Here is a 13,582-nt window from a genome sequence, read left to right as displayed (position 1 = left end):
TTGCTGACCATTTTCCATGCCCAATGGCACCTGTACAACCAGACTAAAGAGAATGTATTCAAAGTGTTTTCATAATAGCTCCTTGGCTATTTTATGTTCCCTTCTTTATATCTGCTTCCTCCCTTCCAAATTCTTGTACTTATATTCCCTTCAACATGTTTCCTAACAGCTGACCACATCACACATGGAAGTCCTTGTTTATGTACACTCTTCTAAGACACTCCCTTTGATCTATCCTACAGCAATTAAATAAAGATAATTTGACCACCCCTCACAGCCTCTGCACTCCTTTTCAGGATGGTGTTGGGGTCTCCTTGGCCATGAGATCCAAGAGTCCTCAGGCTTGAGAATGTAATCATATCCCAGCTTTGATTTATTACAGTGAAAAATTCAAAAGAAAATAAGCAGAGAAAATGCACGTGGGCTCAAGTTCACAGGAACCAGCAGCAGGCATCTAACAAAAGCAGAACACAGTTCCCAGGAAATATTTTATACCTAAGAAAAAGGTGATAATGGCACCTGTGCAACTTCGTCTACCAGAGGGACTTACTAGAGACTGCTGCTCTAGATTCTAACCGGGACTGGTCCTCTGGTCATCCATTTGCTTCACTTATGCAACTAGTTCGGGCTCCGTGAAAGAAAGCATATGCTTAGGATAAGCCACATGTTTTACAGTTCCAGCCCAGTGAACTGGTGAAATCCATGAGTAGGACAGTACTCTAGCTCCAAAGTCCAAGTTCTCAGATGCAAACAGCAATGAAACGTGCCAGCAGGCCTTTTGGACTTTCAGATCTGTTAAGTGTTTTGGGCACATGCTGTTGTTAGAGTGTATATCTTATGTGTGTATAGTGTATATATACACATCTATACAGAGCATGCCCATTGTATATATTCTATGTGTGTGCACGTATATTGTCCACATATTTTATGCTTATATGCACAGTAATATCATATATTTTCTCTCAATTCTGTCCTTTGAGCTCACTGAAGATTCAGTCTACATTTTTATTGCTTCACTATTCCAGCACAGAGCAAGAGAAACACCCAGTAAGAACTGTTGATTGGAAGGTCTGTTCATTCATTAAAGAATGAGAAGACCCAGGTGGGGGGCAGACCTAAGGACACGGGAAGTTTTGCTATCCTATCCTGGAAGGTGTTCTTACTATATCCTGAAGCAGTCCTGTATTAATGGATGGAGTTTAGCACAAACTAGAAAAAGGGTAGAGAAGACAGCCAGTGTGAGTTACACTAATGCTGGCCTAAAAGCATTTATTGTTGTTGAATATAAAACATTTAAGCTGAAAGGAATATACAGTATTTTTAATGTCTTTCTTCATCTTATCACTGTCTAATTTATTCTGATTCAACTAAAAAAATAAACAGTGCATACATTACAGTCTCAAATTCATTGACCAAAGAGAGAGTCCTAGGTGCTTTGTTGATGCTGTCATTGAGGTCTAACTATTTGGAGCATCACAGCTAGAGGAGCTGATACTTACACATGACTTAACCATTTTTCAAGAGCCTTACCAAGATATATATGCTGCTGCTCTTTCTCCCTTTATAGATAAGCTATAAAGGAAATTTAATAACTCTTCTCAGCAGGTGCCCTGCTATCCATGTTCTTTATGACTCCACTCTACTGATTCTCGTACCCTTGAAAATTACAATATTTTTACATAAACTTATTTTGACAATCTTAAAGGATGAAAGCTCTGTTCCAGTTTTGATAATTTCTTCTCTAACACCTGAAAATGAAAGAATTCAAATATTTATAGGTTTTGTCATTTCATACTCAGTAGTCCACAGGACTATTGAAGAGTTTAACATTTAGTATTTCATAAGAGGAATGAGGACCCAGTCATGTATTTATCACTTTTGACTATCATTCTGACACAAATGCAAGGATAGTTGTATTGGGTTAAGAGATTTAGATTCTCAGAAATCTACTAGGGTTTGATAGTTGAAAATGTTCTGTGATAGAACTAAGGTAAACAGAGAAAAGATTTTTATTCATGTCCAAACAGAAGGTCAGAGAATCTTTAAGAAGTTAGAGATGGGAAGGGACCCTTGTGACTTCATATACTTTCTGAAGGAATTAGTTAAAAGGCTGAAAATTGTGAACACATTGCATTTTTTCAAACAGCAGTTTGAACAGAGGATATATTTGAGCTCCTAGATCATGGCAATTTAGTGTTGTAACAGAGCTGGCGGTCCCTTAACTAGCTTCTAAGTTGTTACTTGCTTGACATTAATCTGTTCACAAAGCCACTATTTCATGGCTCTGGGTAGGCTTTCTCCTATGAGGCTTGGATGGCAGACATTTAGAAGATGGTTTGTTAATACAAAACAAAATGAAGAAATCCTTCAGGTGACTAGCTTTATCATGGGAGAGTAAGTGTCTTAGGGAGTTTAGGTGATTATCTCAGGAAGCAACAGAGCAGAGCCTTGAATTTAAGATCCCACCCTTCTAAGTGTTCTCAACCAGAAGGGACCATTCCTTCTCAAATATCTTGGAGGATTTGAGGAACTATGATTTGAATGTAATACAACTTGAAAAAATTCAAAACAGTGATGTTCCATCATATTTTCATTACCATAACAAATACCAGAGTCAATACTGTTTTCAAGAGAAAGGATTGTGCTGAACCACAATTTTGGAGACTGAATCAATGACTAGGAATGTCTATCGCTTTTTGACTTTCAATGGGGCAGGAGGAGGGGGGAACACATCACAGTGAGAGTTGGTGGTGCAGCATAAGAAGAGCAAGGGATGGGGCCTGCTCCAGCAATACCCTTCAAGGCCATTCCCCAAATGGTCTACTGATCGATCACTCAATTGCACCATGGTTCTACTGTTTTTCACACTGTCAAGACAGCAACACATAGGCCTCTGGGTAACACTTACTCCAACTACGCCAGTTTTGAATCCTGACTGTTCTGCAAGTGAGCATATGAGTGCATGTGTTCTGGATCATCTTTCAAAGGATGATATCTAGGCATCCTAGAGTGCTGGTAGCATTGCAACACAGAGGTCTTCCATACAGAGAAATGGGCAGAAATGTGTATGTTCAAAATCGGGCATATACTCCTGGAAGCACCCAGTCTGTGTGCACATGCCATCGATCTGTAAGGTTTGTACTCAGGAATCCAGCTGAAGAGAATGATGACACTCTAGAACTCCTACTTCTCAATGAGTAACAAAGTCATTTGCTCCTGGAAACTAAGTAGAAAGTAGAGCTTCTCTAAATAGGAAGCTGGAGGTGGCATAAAGCCTAATGTTTGTTACTCATTTCTAGATCCACCATCAGAAACTAGTGGAAAATTACTAATACAGGATTAAGGTTGGGAATGTGGAAGTTCCTGGCTAGTGAAAGACCCTGACATGGAATTTACCCGCATGTAATTCCATCTTGCTCCTGTCAGTGTCCTAGAAAAGCAGAGTTCCCATTTTGAAAAATGGCTGTGCATTACATTTTAATTCCCAAGCACCATATCCGCCCATCATATAGCACCAGATTTTAATGATTCAGGAACTTTTTCATATCAGTAAAAATTCTAGAGTATTTGTACAGATTCATAATAATTTCATGATTCTGATTCCTGGTTTGGACTTAAAGTCAGTCTAGGGAGTATTTTGATTTTTATCTATTGATTCTGTAGCCTAAATACGGCCTAACTAAAGTTTTTATGAAATGGATTTCTAAAAATTATCCCGATAAGAAGGTATACATCTTGGTGAGGTTGACATGAAATCTTGACATTCTCAATCCATGGGAACAGTGCCATGAGTGCTGATGGCTTTGATTTAAGAGTGTGTTGTCCCTATATGTTTGAAATGGAGGGAAAAGGAGCCACAGTTCCCAGGACAAATCTGAAAGTGGAAAATTACCTTTTGTATCGAGAGCAAAAGGGAAAAACAGCATTAGCTGATTGCATGAAAGCACGACGTTTCCAGCAGGAAAAGTGTGAAATAGTTCAAGCCATTAACAAATCATATGTGAGTACTTCTCATACATAACAATTTCAGGTCAAACCTTATCAATATTCATTGAACTCGTGAAATGGAGAAATCAATAAATGAGAGAGATTTCACCTACTTTTGATATGTTACTTGATCGACTTGCTGATCGCCCCGGGGACTTTTCATTCTGAAAAATAAAATTAGAAACACTGATTAAAGGAAAGGTTGGTCCAACCAACCTGTCATCACCAAGAGGAGACAAGGCAGCATCGCATAGGTTTATGAATATTCTCAAGGTTCTTACTGACGGACACACAAAGAACTTAAGCAAAATAACTTTTATCAGATTGCATTTTTTCTAGTACATTGCAGTACACTGTTAATATATTCCAATTAACTTCAAAGTAGCAATTAAACTAGCAATATTTGTTTACATGAAATTATTCTTTCTACAAAAAAACCCCACTATGTAATCGCTTTGCAAATTAGAAAATGGGAGTACAGCCCATTGTTTTACTTTTGCTTTAGCAACCAGAAAATTATGAGTAAATTCTAATTTCCCATGCAAGTAATCACCCTGTGCTAGTTGTGTTGTAGAAACCTGCAATTCGTGTTCCTGGGAAACACATTTTATTGGTCTTTTCTGTCATTCCTCATGCTTGTAAGCACTTGCTCTTTAAAGTTTAAAATGCTCTAAGTTATGTTTGAAGATTTAAAACTTAAAAATGTTCTAAGAGTGTATGCCCTGCTCTTGCCTCTTAAGCAATTTGTAGTTCAGAAGAGAAGGTGCACCCAAAGTGCTTCTGAATGGCACTTTTTTTTTTTTTTACAGCATGAAATTTTAAAGTAAAAAGCGACCTTAAGGAGCCCAGCCTCCTACTATGAAGGCAGAAGATTCTTTTCTAGGAAATTACAGAGTTAAGGTCTAAGTCAGTGAACCTCTTACTGCTGCTGTCTGGTTGCTATTTCTATTCTTCTAATTATCTGTTGGAGGATAAATGAGTGGGAAACCAGAGTTTATAGACATGCATGTAGTGTGCAGAAAGTATCAACTTCATGCTGTCTTCTTGACAGGAACTCACAGCAGCTGTATTACCCACAGAAGAACAAGCTAAAATTCTTGCAGAGATGGGAGAGGTGCTCTTCAGGCCCCAACACATACTGAGTGGGCAGTTGAGAGCTGCTGGGGGAGGCAGAATTGTTGTATTTGAGGATATGAGCACTGGTAGGCTTTCCAGCTCCACTGGACAGCTCTGGATGGCTCCAGACCAGTACAGTGTGCCTGAAATTTTCAATGATGAAGACTTGTGGTGATAGATGTGCTATGGTGGAAAAGCATGCTACAGTCATTGAAAACTGTTGCTGCATTATACACAGATACTCCGTCTGAACATGTGACATCCATCTCCTGTAACCACTGACATCACTGAGGAGCATGTTATTACAGACTGAGACGGGTACAGTGATGTGATTAGTTATATCTCATAACAGCCTGGGGATCCAGCCTAGGATGAATGTGCATGCTGCCCACAGATGTGCTCCCCTGATTAGCTTCTTCTGGTGATGGAGAATGGCGCTTTGCTCCTGACAAAATCAATCTATCTTCCTCTCTCAATGAAATTCAGAGTTTTGACACATTATCGTGTGGAACAGATGCAAATACACCATACAAAATAATAGACTTTGTGGTAGTGATCGTGGTTATTTTGTTTGCCCATTTTTCATTCATATGGCATTTGAGAGTGTGTCATGTATCTTAATCCCATTCATTTCCAGTTCCTTAGTGTCTACCCTCTGCCTTTGCACACCCCCCCAAAAAAAACAAAATTCAAGAGAAATGAATTAAGAAAAAAAATGAGAAAAGTAAAAAAATAAATAATAAATAAAAGTGGTGGGGGAAGGAATTAAAAATCTCTCTATTTGCAAGTGTTTATTGCAAAGAGTCATTGGTCTGGTTTGAGGGCCCTGGTCTCCACTACACATCTGATGCTGGCCCCCCACCAGGACTCTTCTTGGACTTCCAGCTGGTGCCCTGTGTTGTGCAGATCTTGCAGCTTTGGATCTGTGGGTCAGGTCCCTTCACATCTCCAATAGATCCTAGATGGGGTGAATGTTGGGGCAGGCCAAGCCATAACCCTGGGTCTGGGCCTGGGCAGCTGTAGAGTGGGTCCATCAGATGGGAAATGGGGTAGCTCTCCCATGATCACAATTTTGGGGTTGGCTCACCTACACCTGTTCTAACCATGTTGGCTCTCTTGTGTTGCCCCGGTGAGGTACAGGGCCTGCTCTCCAGAGTGCTGTAGCTGGTGGTGGTCAGAGATGACTCTCCCACTCTCATGACCACAGGGCCATCTCTCCTACCTGCCTCCAGCATTGATGGGCAGGGGGTGGTAGGAGAGAAGGAGAGCACTTCTCCCCTGCCCCTGTTGCTACAAAACAGATTGGTAATGGGAACAGGTATCCCATGGCCACAGTTTCAGGGCTGGCTCAGGCCCAACATTTTAAGTGACCGTTAGCGATCCAAACTCAGGCCTTCCTGCTTGTACAAGTGCTTTGCCCACTGTTCTATATATGGGAAAAGATCATGGAGGAAACTTTAAAAACTGTGTTTAAAATGTACATTAGTGCTAATGAGATGGGTCATAGGATAAATTTGCTTCCTACCAAGGCTGATTATTTGGGCCTGTTCCCAGGGACTCACATGGTAGGAAAGAAATCAACCCCTCAAGTTGTTCTCTGACCTTCACACACACACACATGCCATGGCAGCATGGACTCCAATATACACACATACTGTGGTGGTTTGAAAGAAAATGGCCCCCAAAGGGAATGGCACTATTAGGATGTATGGCCTTATTGGAGTAGGTGTGGCCTTGTTTGGGGAAGTGTGCCACTGTGGGGCAGACAGTTCACTTCCTGTTGCCTACAGATCAAGATGTAGAACTCGCAGCTCCTTCTTCAACACCATGTCTGTCTGCATGCTGCCATGCTTCTCACCATGACGATAATGGCTTAAACCTCTGAAACTGTAAGCCAGCTGCAATGAAATTGTTTCCTTTATGAGAGTTGCTATGGCCATGGTATCTCTTCACAGCGATAGAAAACCTAGCTATCTAAGAAACACATGCAAGTAAATAAATGAATGTGTTTTAAGGGGAAATTAAATGCTGAAGCACAAAGAAGGCAGACTGAGTTGATCTCATGGAAATCAGCCTCCCCTAAGAGTAAGAATCAAGAGTGAAGGAAAGGAGAAAGAAATGAGGCAAGCTGGAAGGGTATCTGAGGAATTTAGTAGTCTATTTTTACTAAGGTAACTAAATCTTGTAATAAAATAAACTCTTAAAACTGTGATTTGTTACAGGCCGGGCGGTGGTGGCGCACGCATTTAATCCCAGCACTCGGGAGGCAGAGCCAGGCGAATCTCTGTGAGTTAGAGGCCAGCCTGGGCTACCAAGTGAGTTCCAGGAAAGGCGCAAAGCTACACAGAGAAACCCTGTCTCGAAAAAAAAAAAACAAAAAACTGTGATTTGTAGACAAAAAAAAAAGTAAAACAAGGCCGAGTTCTGGGACACTGAATAATGTGATGAAATTTTTACTGATAGATTCATAAACTCTCATCTAGCAAATGAAAAACAGTAAATGTCATTGGAACATTAAATTTTATTTGACCTTAAACATTTTTTTTTAAACTGTAGGGACCTACAGGACTCTTCATTTGACATGTATCTAATAAAGTTAGAAACACAAATTTAGGAGGTCCTTAATCCTGAGATTTTTCAAGAGAGAGACTAGTTCCACAATTTTGAGCTGAATTTGAAGCAAACTTTAATTAAATACTGACTGGGAGGGAATCTGGTCAGGTCCGTTCTGGGATTCCCAAGAAAGGTCACAAGTCATGTTTTGCAGAGGCTTAAAAAGGCAAAATCCATAATTCATTGCATTTGCTATCAGGTCCAATCAAGGACAAGCATACATCCTGATGTATTTCCTGTCTACATACCTCCTACCTATATGTGACCAAGCACATCTGGTGTAGTTGGTTCAAACAAACTTTGCTAGGGGAGTCAAAACTTGTGGCTTGTTATTTCCCAAAAACTCCATCTCCCAGCGTTTCAGGAAGTTATCTTCTCCATGCGCAAGTGGGGCTTACAGGTTAACTTTCACTTTTTTTATAAGATGACAACTTTTAACTACCTGAAAATTAATTATATACATTCAAAAAATATTTGGCCCCAAAGAAAGACAACTCACTGGAATATAGCTTTAGAAAATATCACACATTTGAAAAACATTAAAAATTGTATTCTGATAAAAATTTGTTATTGTACCGGCTGCTGAGCTGACTCAGCAGTTAAGAGTGGATGCTGTTCTTCCAAGACCTGAATTAGGTTCCCTGTGTCCATATCCATTAACTCACAAGTCTCTGTAAATCCAGCTCTAGGTAGATCTAACACCTTCCTCTGGCCTCCACAGACCTCCCCAGACACATGGCATAAACATAAATAGACACACATATATATGGATAAAAATAAACTTTACAAATTATTATCGTAAACATTGTCATTATGCAAGGATATAACTGAAAGAATACAAAAATGCAATATAAAATTTTATGCTGATAAATTAAATTTTAGACAGATAAAAGATTGTTTTTTTTTGAGACAAGTACTTTATAAATAACTACAAAATAGAATACAAAATAATTCGACATGTTAAGGGAAAGAACATAGTATAATAAAGATAAAAAGGAGGCATCACTGTAGGTGAGGAGAGATGAGAAAAATTACATGATTGATTCAGGAAACATCATTCCAACAAATCTACAAATGGACAAAAGCAAATGATGCTCTCAAAAAAATAAAATTAATAGGAGTTGTTGAAGAAGGAGAAAAGAGTATGAAAAGGCATTTACCTGGAAAAGATGAAAAATTAAGTAAAAGATTATTCATCCCCAGATAAGGACATGATGATTGTACAACTGAGCTATTTTTTGCTTTGGAAGAAACCCAATTCAAATTTTACTTACAGTAACTATGTCAGAGAAACCTACATTTGCCTAATTTGTGTGATTCATCTTTTATAAACAAATTGTCAAACAGTTTGAGATAATACCCCTAAAGACATGGAGAAGAGAGAAGACAATTGTTCTATGTTCTCATTTATAAGTATAAATACAAAAATGTTTCAAAAATATTAACATACATTTAAATGTTATTGTATATTTTTGATGTATTATCATTAATTTCCACGCAATAGGATGAATGGAATTCACTCCAAGTATTTCTTTATCATAGAATATGTCAACACAAATAAGTACTCCAACACATTGAGACAAAAAATGTATAATTAAATGCTGAAAAGATATTTGATAAATCCTCTAAGTCATCTAATGTAATTTTTAAGTACAATATAAAAGAATGTCAACATTCTAAAGACAACATTGTAAAAACCAACACCAAACAAAATCCCAAACAGTGAAATGTTGGAACGCCATGCACGAAACAGCTCCTTTCTGTGAGGGAGGCTACTTTTGTTATTACCCAATTTGCTCAAAGTATCTAGGAAACAAAACCAAGAAAATAGAACATTTGGCAGAGAAATAACTGAAAGAGAAGCAAAGCCCCATTTTTCTATTATTAAAGGTGTTGTGTTACACCTCAAGTGTCTATAGCTAAAGCAAATTACTGTGGTTAATGAGATCTCAGTATGGGGTCCAGACACCAGATAATTATACCACGGCAGAATGTGAGTCTCCTAAAATATATTCTACCCATCTTTGTGTGGACAGAATAGTCACAGGCACATGCCTTCCCAGGGATGTTATCTCGCCAGTCTTCTGCTTCAGGCTGACTAAAATTCCCCCTAAATGAGATGTGAATGGATCTAGAAAGTGATGCTTCCTTTCTCTCACATATATGTACCATACAAGTTCTTTTTGTTCTTTCCTGTTACCCAGCTCTTGGTACTGCTGTCAGTCAATAGGAAGCCAAGAGTCAGAGATGCTGGAGCCCAATTCTGGATACTGGAGGTGCTTGGATAGTTAAGTGGGGAAGTATTTTCTGTCAACTTGGGCCACACCCCATCCCATCATCACAGAGAATTAAACTTTCACTTCTTTTAAGTAATTGGATTTTTACTCATCACAATTACCTTTTATCTCTTCTCAATGAAAACACTACAAAATCAATCAGGTTCTCTTCACAGTAAATATCCAGAAATGTGATGATTAGGAACTTATTTAATAACAAAAGTGTAAAAGCTTAAGAACATAAACTATAAAATAAAGCTTGCTGAGGCTCATAAATCATGTTCTGAGCAGATGAAAGCACAGAACCATTCTATAGTCGAAGATTAAATAGTTATAATTTTCCCTTGTTATGATAAAAGATAAATTAGATATGAAACTTTAGACTCACAAATATAGGATAGATGACAGAATATATAATTTTGTCAAATACAAACAGACTAGATATTGTAACTGTATTTCTTGCCTGATAACTGCTTTGTTTTATATAATTTTACTATGTTAAAGTTAAAACCTTCCTTTTTGAATAGACAGAAAGGGGAAGTGCTGTGGGATGTCTTTCTGTGTGCTCTGTGAATATGTGTTGCTATGATTGGTTAATAAAGAAGCTGCTCTGGCCTATGGCAAGTCAGATTATAGCCAGGCAGAAAATCTAAGAGAGACACAGGAAGAAGAAAGGCAGAGGCAGTGGAGATGCCAGCCATCCATCCAAGGAGCAACATGCCAGCAGACTGGTAACAACACAGCCATGTGGCAATACAATAATCTATAATAGATTAATAGAAACTGGTTAATTTAAGATGAAAGAGCTAGCTAGCAAGAATTCTTAAAATATACCACACAGTTTGTAATTAATATTAAGCCTCTGGGTGATTATTTTATAAGTGGCTGCGGGATGGCAGGTGAGAGATTTGTCTTGACCATGGACCAGGTGGGACACAGGAAATCTTTCAACTACACTATTCTTTGATAGGAAGATAGTTTTGCAAGATAAAAATCTTGTAAAATTGACATATAAGTAGAATGTATTAGAAAAAGTCATGGAATGAAGTTTAAAATATTGGATACAAAGACATATGAAATAGGTCTAAATTGTAAGATTTGTTTTATGATGGAGAGAAATTGACATCACTAAGACAGGACCCAAAAGCTATTAAGTCACTGGTGTATTTAACTGTTTTGTCTGGAAAAATGTGTGTAGGTTCCCAGAGAAGCTAGAAGATGGTACTGGATCCCCAGGTACTGAAGTTACAAGTATTTGTAAGCCTAATGTGGGCTCTGGAAATGAAACCTGGGTCCTTTGCAAGAGCATGTGCTATTCACCTCTGAGCCATCCCTTGCCCTCCAAATAGGCTATGGATATTCACACACAAAAAGGCAAGAGGAAGAAACCCAACAGGAAAACAATCACAGGTAAGAATGAAAATTCACAAAAATAAGGAATTCTGAATGCACACATGGGGACATGATTAGAGCCAAGACAGTCAGGAAGCTATCAGCTGAAGAAACATCACTTTGTCCTATTGAAGGGAAACTTCAGCAGAATCAGCTCTTGCTGGTAAGGACAACAGCAAGAAATACTCTCAAAAAAATGTCTAACAGATTTTCTTCTTGCGGTTTTATTTGGAAAACAATTTGGCAAGATGTAATATTAAAACTGTTATTTTAATCAGTAACATCTCTGGAGAACCTATGCTTTATTTAAGGCTCTATTTTAACAGAAATAACAATACTCCTGGTAATAGAAGTGTGCTAAATGTTAATGTCTGAAAGTTTGAAGTCCTCATCATCTTAGGCCTTGTTCTGTGGCTGGGACCTGGGTCTTTTCCAGGCTTTGCCAACAGGGGGCACTGCTGGCAAGCTGGATGGCTGAAAGGAAATAGTGCTGGGTGTTTCATCTGGATGTCTTCCCTGCTTCTTGTAAGTGTGAAGCTTGCCATGGAGAAGAAAAAATTGGTGGTGGGGTAGTTACCTCTCCCTCCTGCAGCAGCGGCTGAACACAGTGGGCAGTTGCCTCCCACTCACAGAGGCAGGCTCCTGGCACGTTTCCGAGATGCCTGCACCTGTCAGTTGGTTTCCGTTTTGTGGAAACTTTTCTACTTAGTTAACAACCCTATATTGGAACGTTTTAGTTTAAAAAAAGTGTGTGTGTGTGTGTGTGTGTGTGTGTGTGTGTGTGTGTGAAATGAGAGGACAGTTTGCAGAAGTCTCTTCCCACTTTGGCACCCCATGTGTGTGTTCTAGGATAGAAGTCAGGCTGTCAGGCTTGGCAGCAAGTCCCTTCACATACAAAGTCATCTCACCAACCCAAAAAAAAGTTTTGTTTCTCTCTTTAATAAACAGAGAGAAAAATGCTGTCTTTGTTTGGGTTTCTATTGCTGTGATAAAATACTATAAATAAATGCAACTTGGGGAGGAAATGATTTATTTCATCTTACAACTTTCAGGTCACACTCCATCACTAAGGGAATTCAGGGCAGGAACTGAAGCAGAAGCTATGGCAGGGCACATTTTATTGGCTTGATCCTCATCCCCTGATTAATCTGCTTTCTTTAATAACAGAGGACTCACCTGCTCAGGGATGGCACTACTCACATGGGGCTGGGCCCTCCCACATCTATCACCAATCAAGAAAATGCCTCACAGGCTTTGCCTACAGGAAAATCTGGTGGGAGCATTTTCTCAACTGAGGTTCTCTCTTCCCAAATGATTCTAGCTTATGTCAAGTTGATAAAATAAACACAAAACACAACCAGGCCAAATGCTAACCAGTAGAGAAATAATTAAATAATTTACAGTAGAGTCACTCCCTGGAATATGATATAGTTTGGGGGAAATGAATTGGGTAGTTAAGATTATCCAGAGAAAAATCAACTGACATATTCTATTGTGTAAATGCTATCTTCTTCTGAAAATAAAATATAGATATCTATTCTTTACTCATGACCTTTTTCCTATAAGTATTTAACATTTCACCATTTTTCTTCACTTTTCTACCGGAGCATCTGGGCCTCAGTAATAACTAATGGTGTTGTGTGCCTATTTGAATCTCAAACGTCACTTTCACAGGTGTTCTATTCACCCTTTCAGAACCCTGCCACACTCTGTCCCATCTTGACGAATCTCATCAGAGGCTCCGTGGCTCCAGGATACCTGTTCATTTTATCAAGCAGAGCCTCAGTAGAAGGGTATAAATGCTGAATACAAGTAACCATTAACAATCACCCTCCCTAGTGAGGCATCTCTATTAGCTGCCAATATCCTTGACTTGGGTCTCAGCCTTGTCATGATGCTTTGATCATATAAGGACCCCTTACCCATGTCTTAGGAACTATTCCTTTTCCAGTGCAAGATGGAGGGTGGCAGTTGGTACTATTTCAGCCAGCAGGATTGTGGTAGTTTGAATGTAATTGAACCCCCATAAATTCATAGGGAGTGGCACTATTCGAGGTGTGGCTTTGTTGAAATAGGTATGTTCTTGTTGGAGGAAGTGTGTCACCGTGGAGGCGAGCTTTGAGGTCTCATATATGCTCAAGCCACACGCTGTACTCAGACCACTTCCTTTGCCTGCAGAATCAAGATGTAGCTCCTTT

At 39.0% G+C, this 13,582-nt stretch overlaps 1 protein-coding gene across 5 annotated transcripts in view; it reads right to left on the bottom strand.

Annotated features, from left to right (window-relative positions):
• Marchf1 (membrane associated ring-CH-type finger 1) overlaps positions 1-13,582 on the bottom strand; it is a 540,293-nt gene that overhangs the window by 144,752 nt on the left and 381,959 nt on the right. For all 5 annotated transcript variants that reach the window (XM_037211768.1, XM_037211765.1, XM_037211766.1 and 2 more), the window contains exon 3: positions 4,101-4,151. In XM_037211768.1, the coding sequence (XP_037067663.1) occupies positions 4,101-4,151 (51 nt within the window). The remainder of the gene's footprint in view (positions 1-4,100; positions 4,152-13,582) is intronic.

Source organism: Peromyscus leucopus, chromosome 17 (genome assembly GCF_004664715.2).
Source record: "Peromyscus leucopus breed LL Stock chromosome 17, UCI_PerLeu_2.1, whole genome shotgun sequence".
In the NCBI taxonomy this organism is placed as follows: Eukaryota; Metazoa; Chordata; class Mammalia; order Rodentia; family Cricetidae; genus Peromyscus; species Peromyscus leucopus.
The sequence above is the reverse complement of the archived record's forward strand: the minus strand, read 5'-3'. Positions and strand labels throughout refer to the sequence as shown.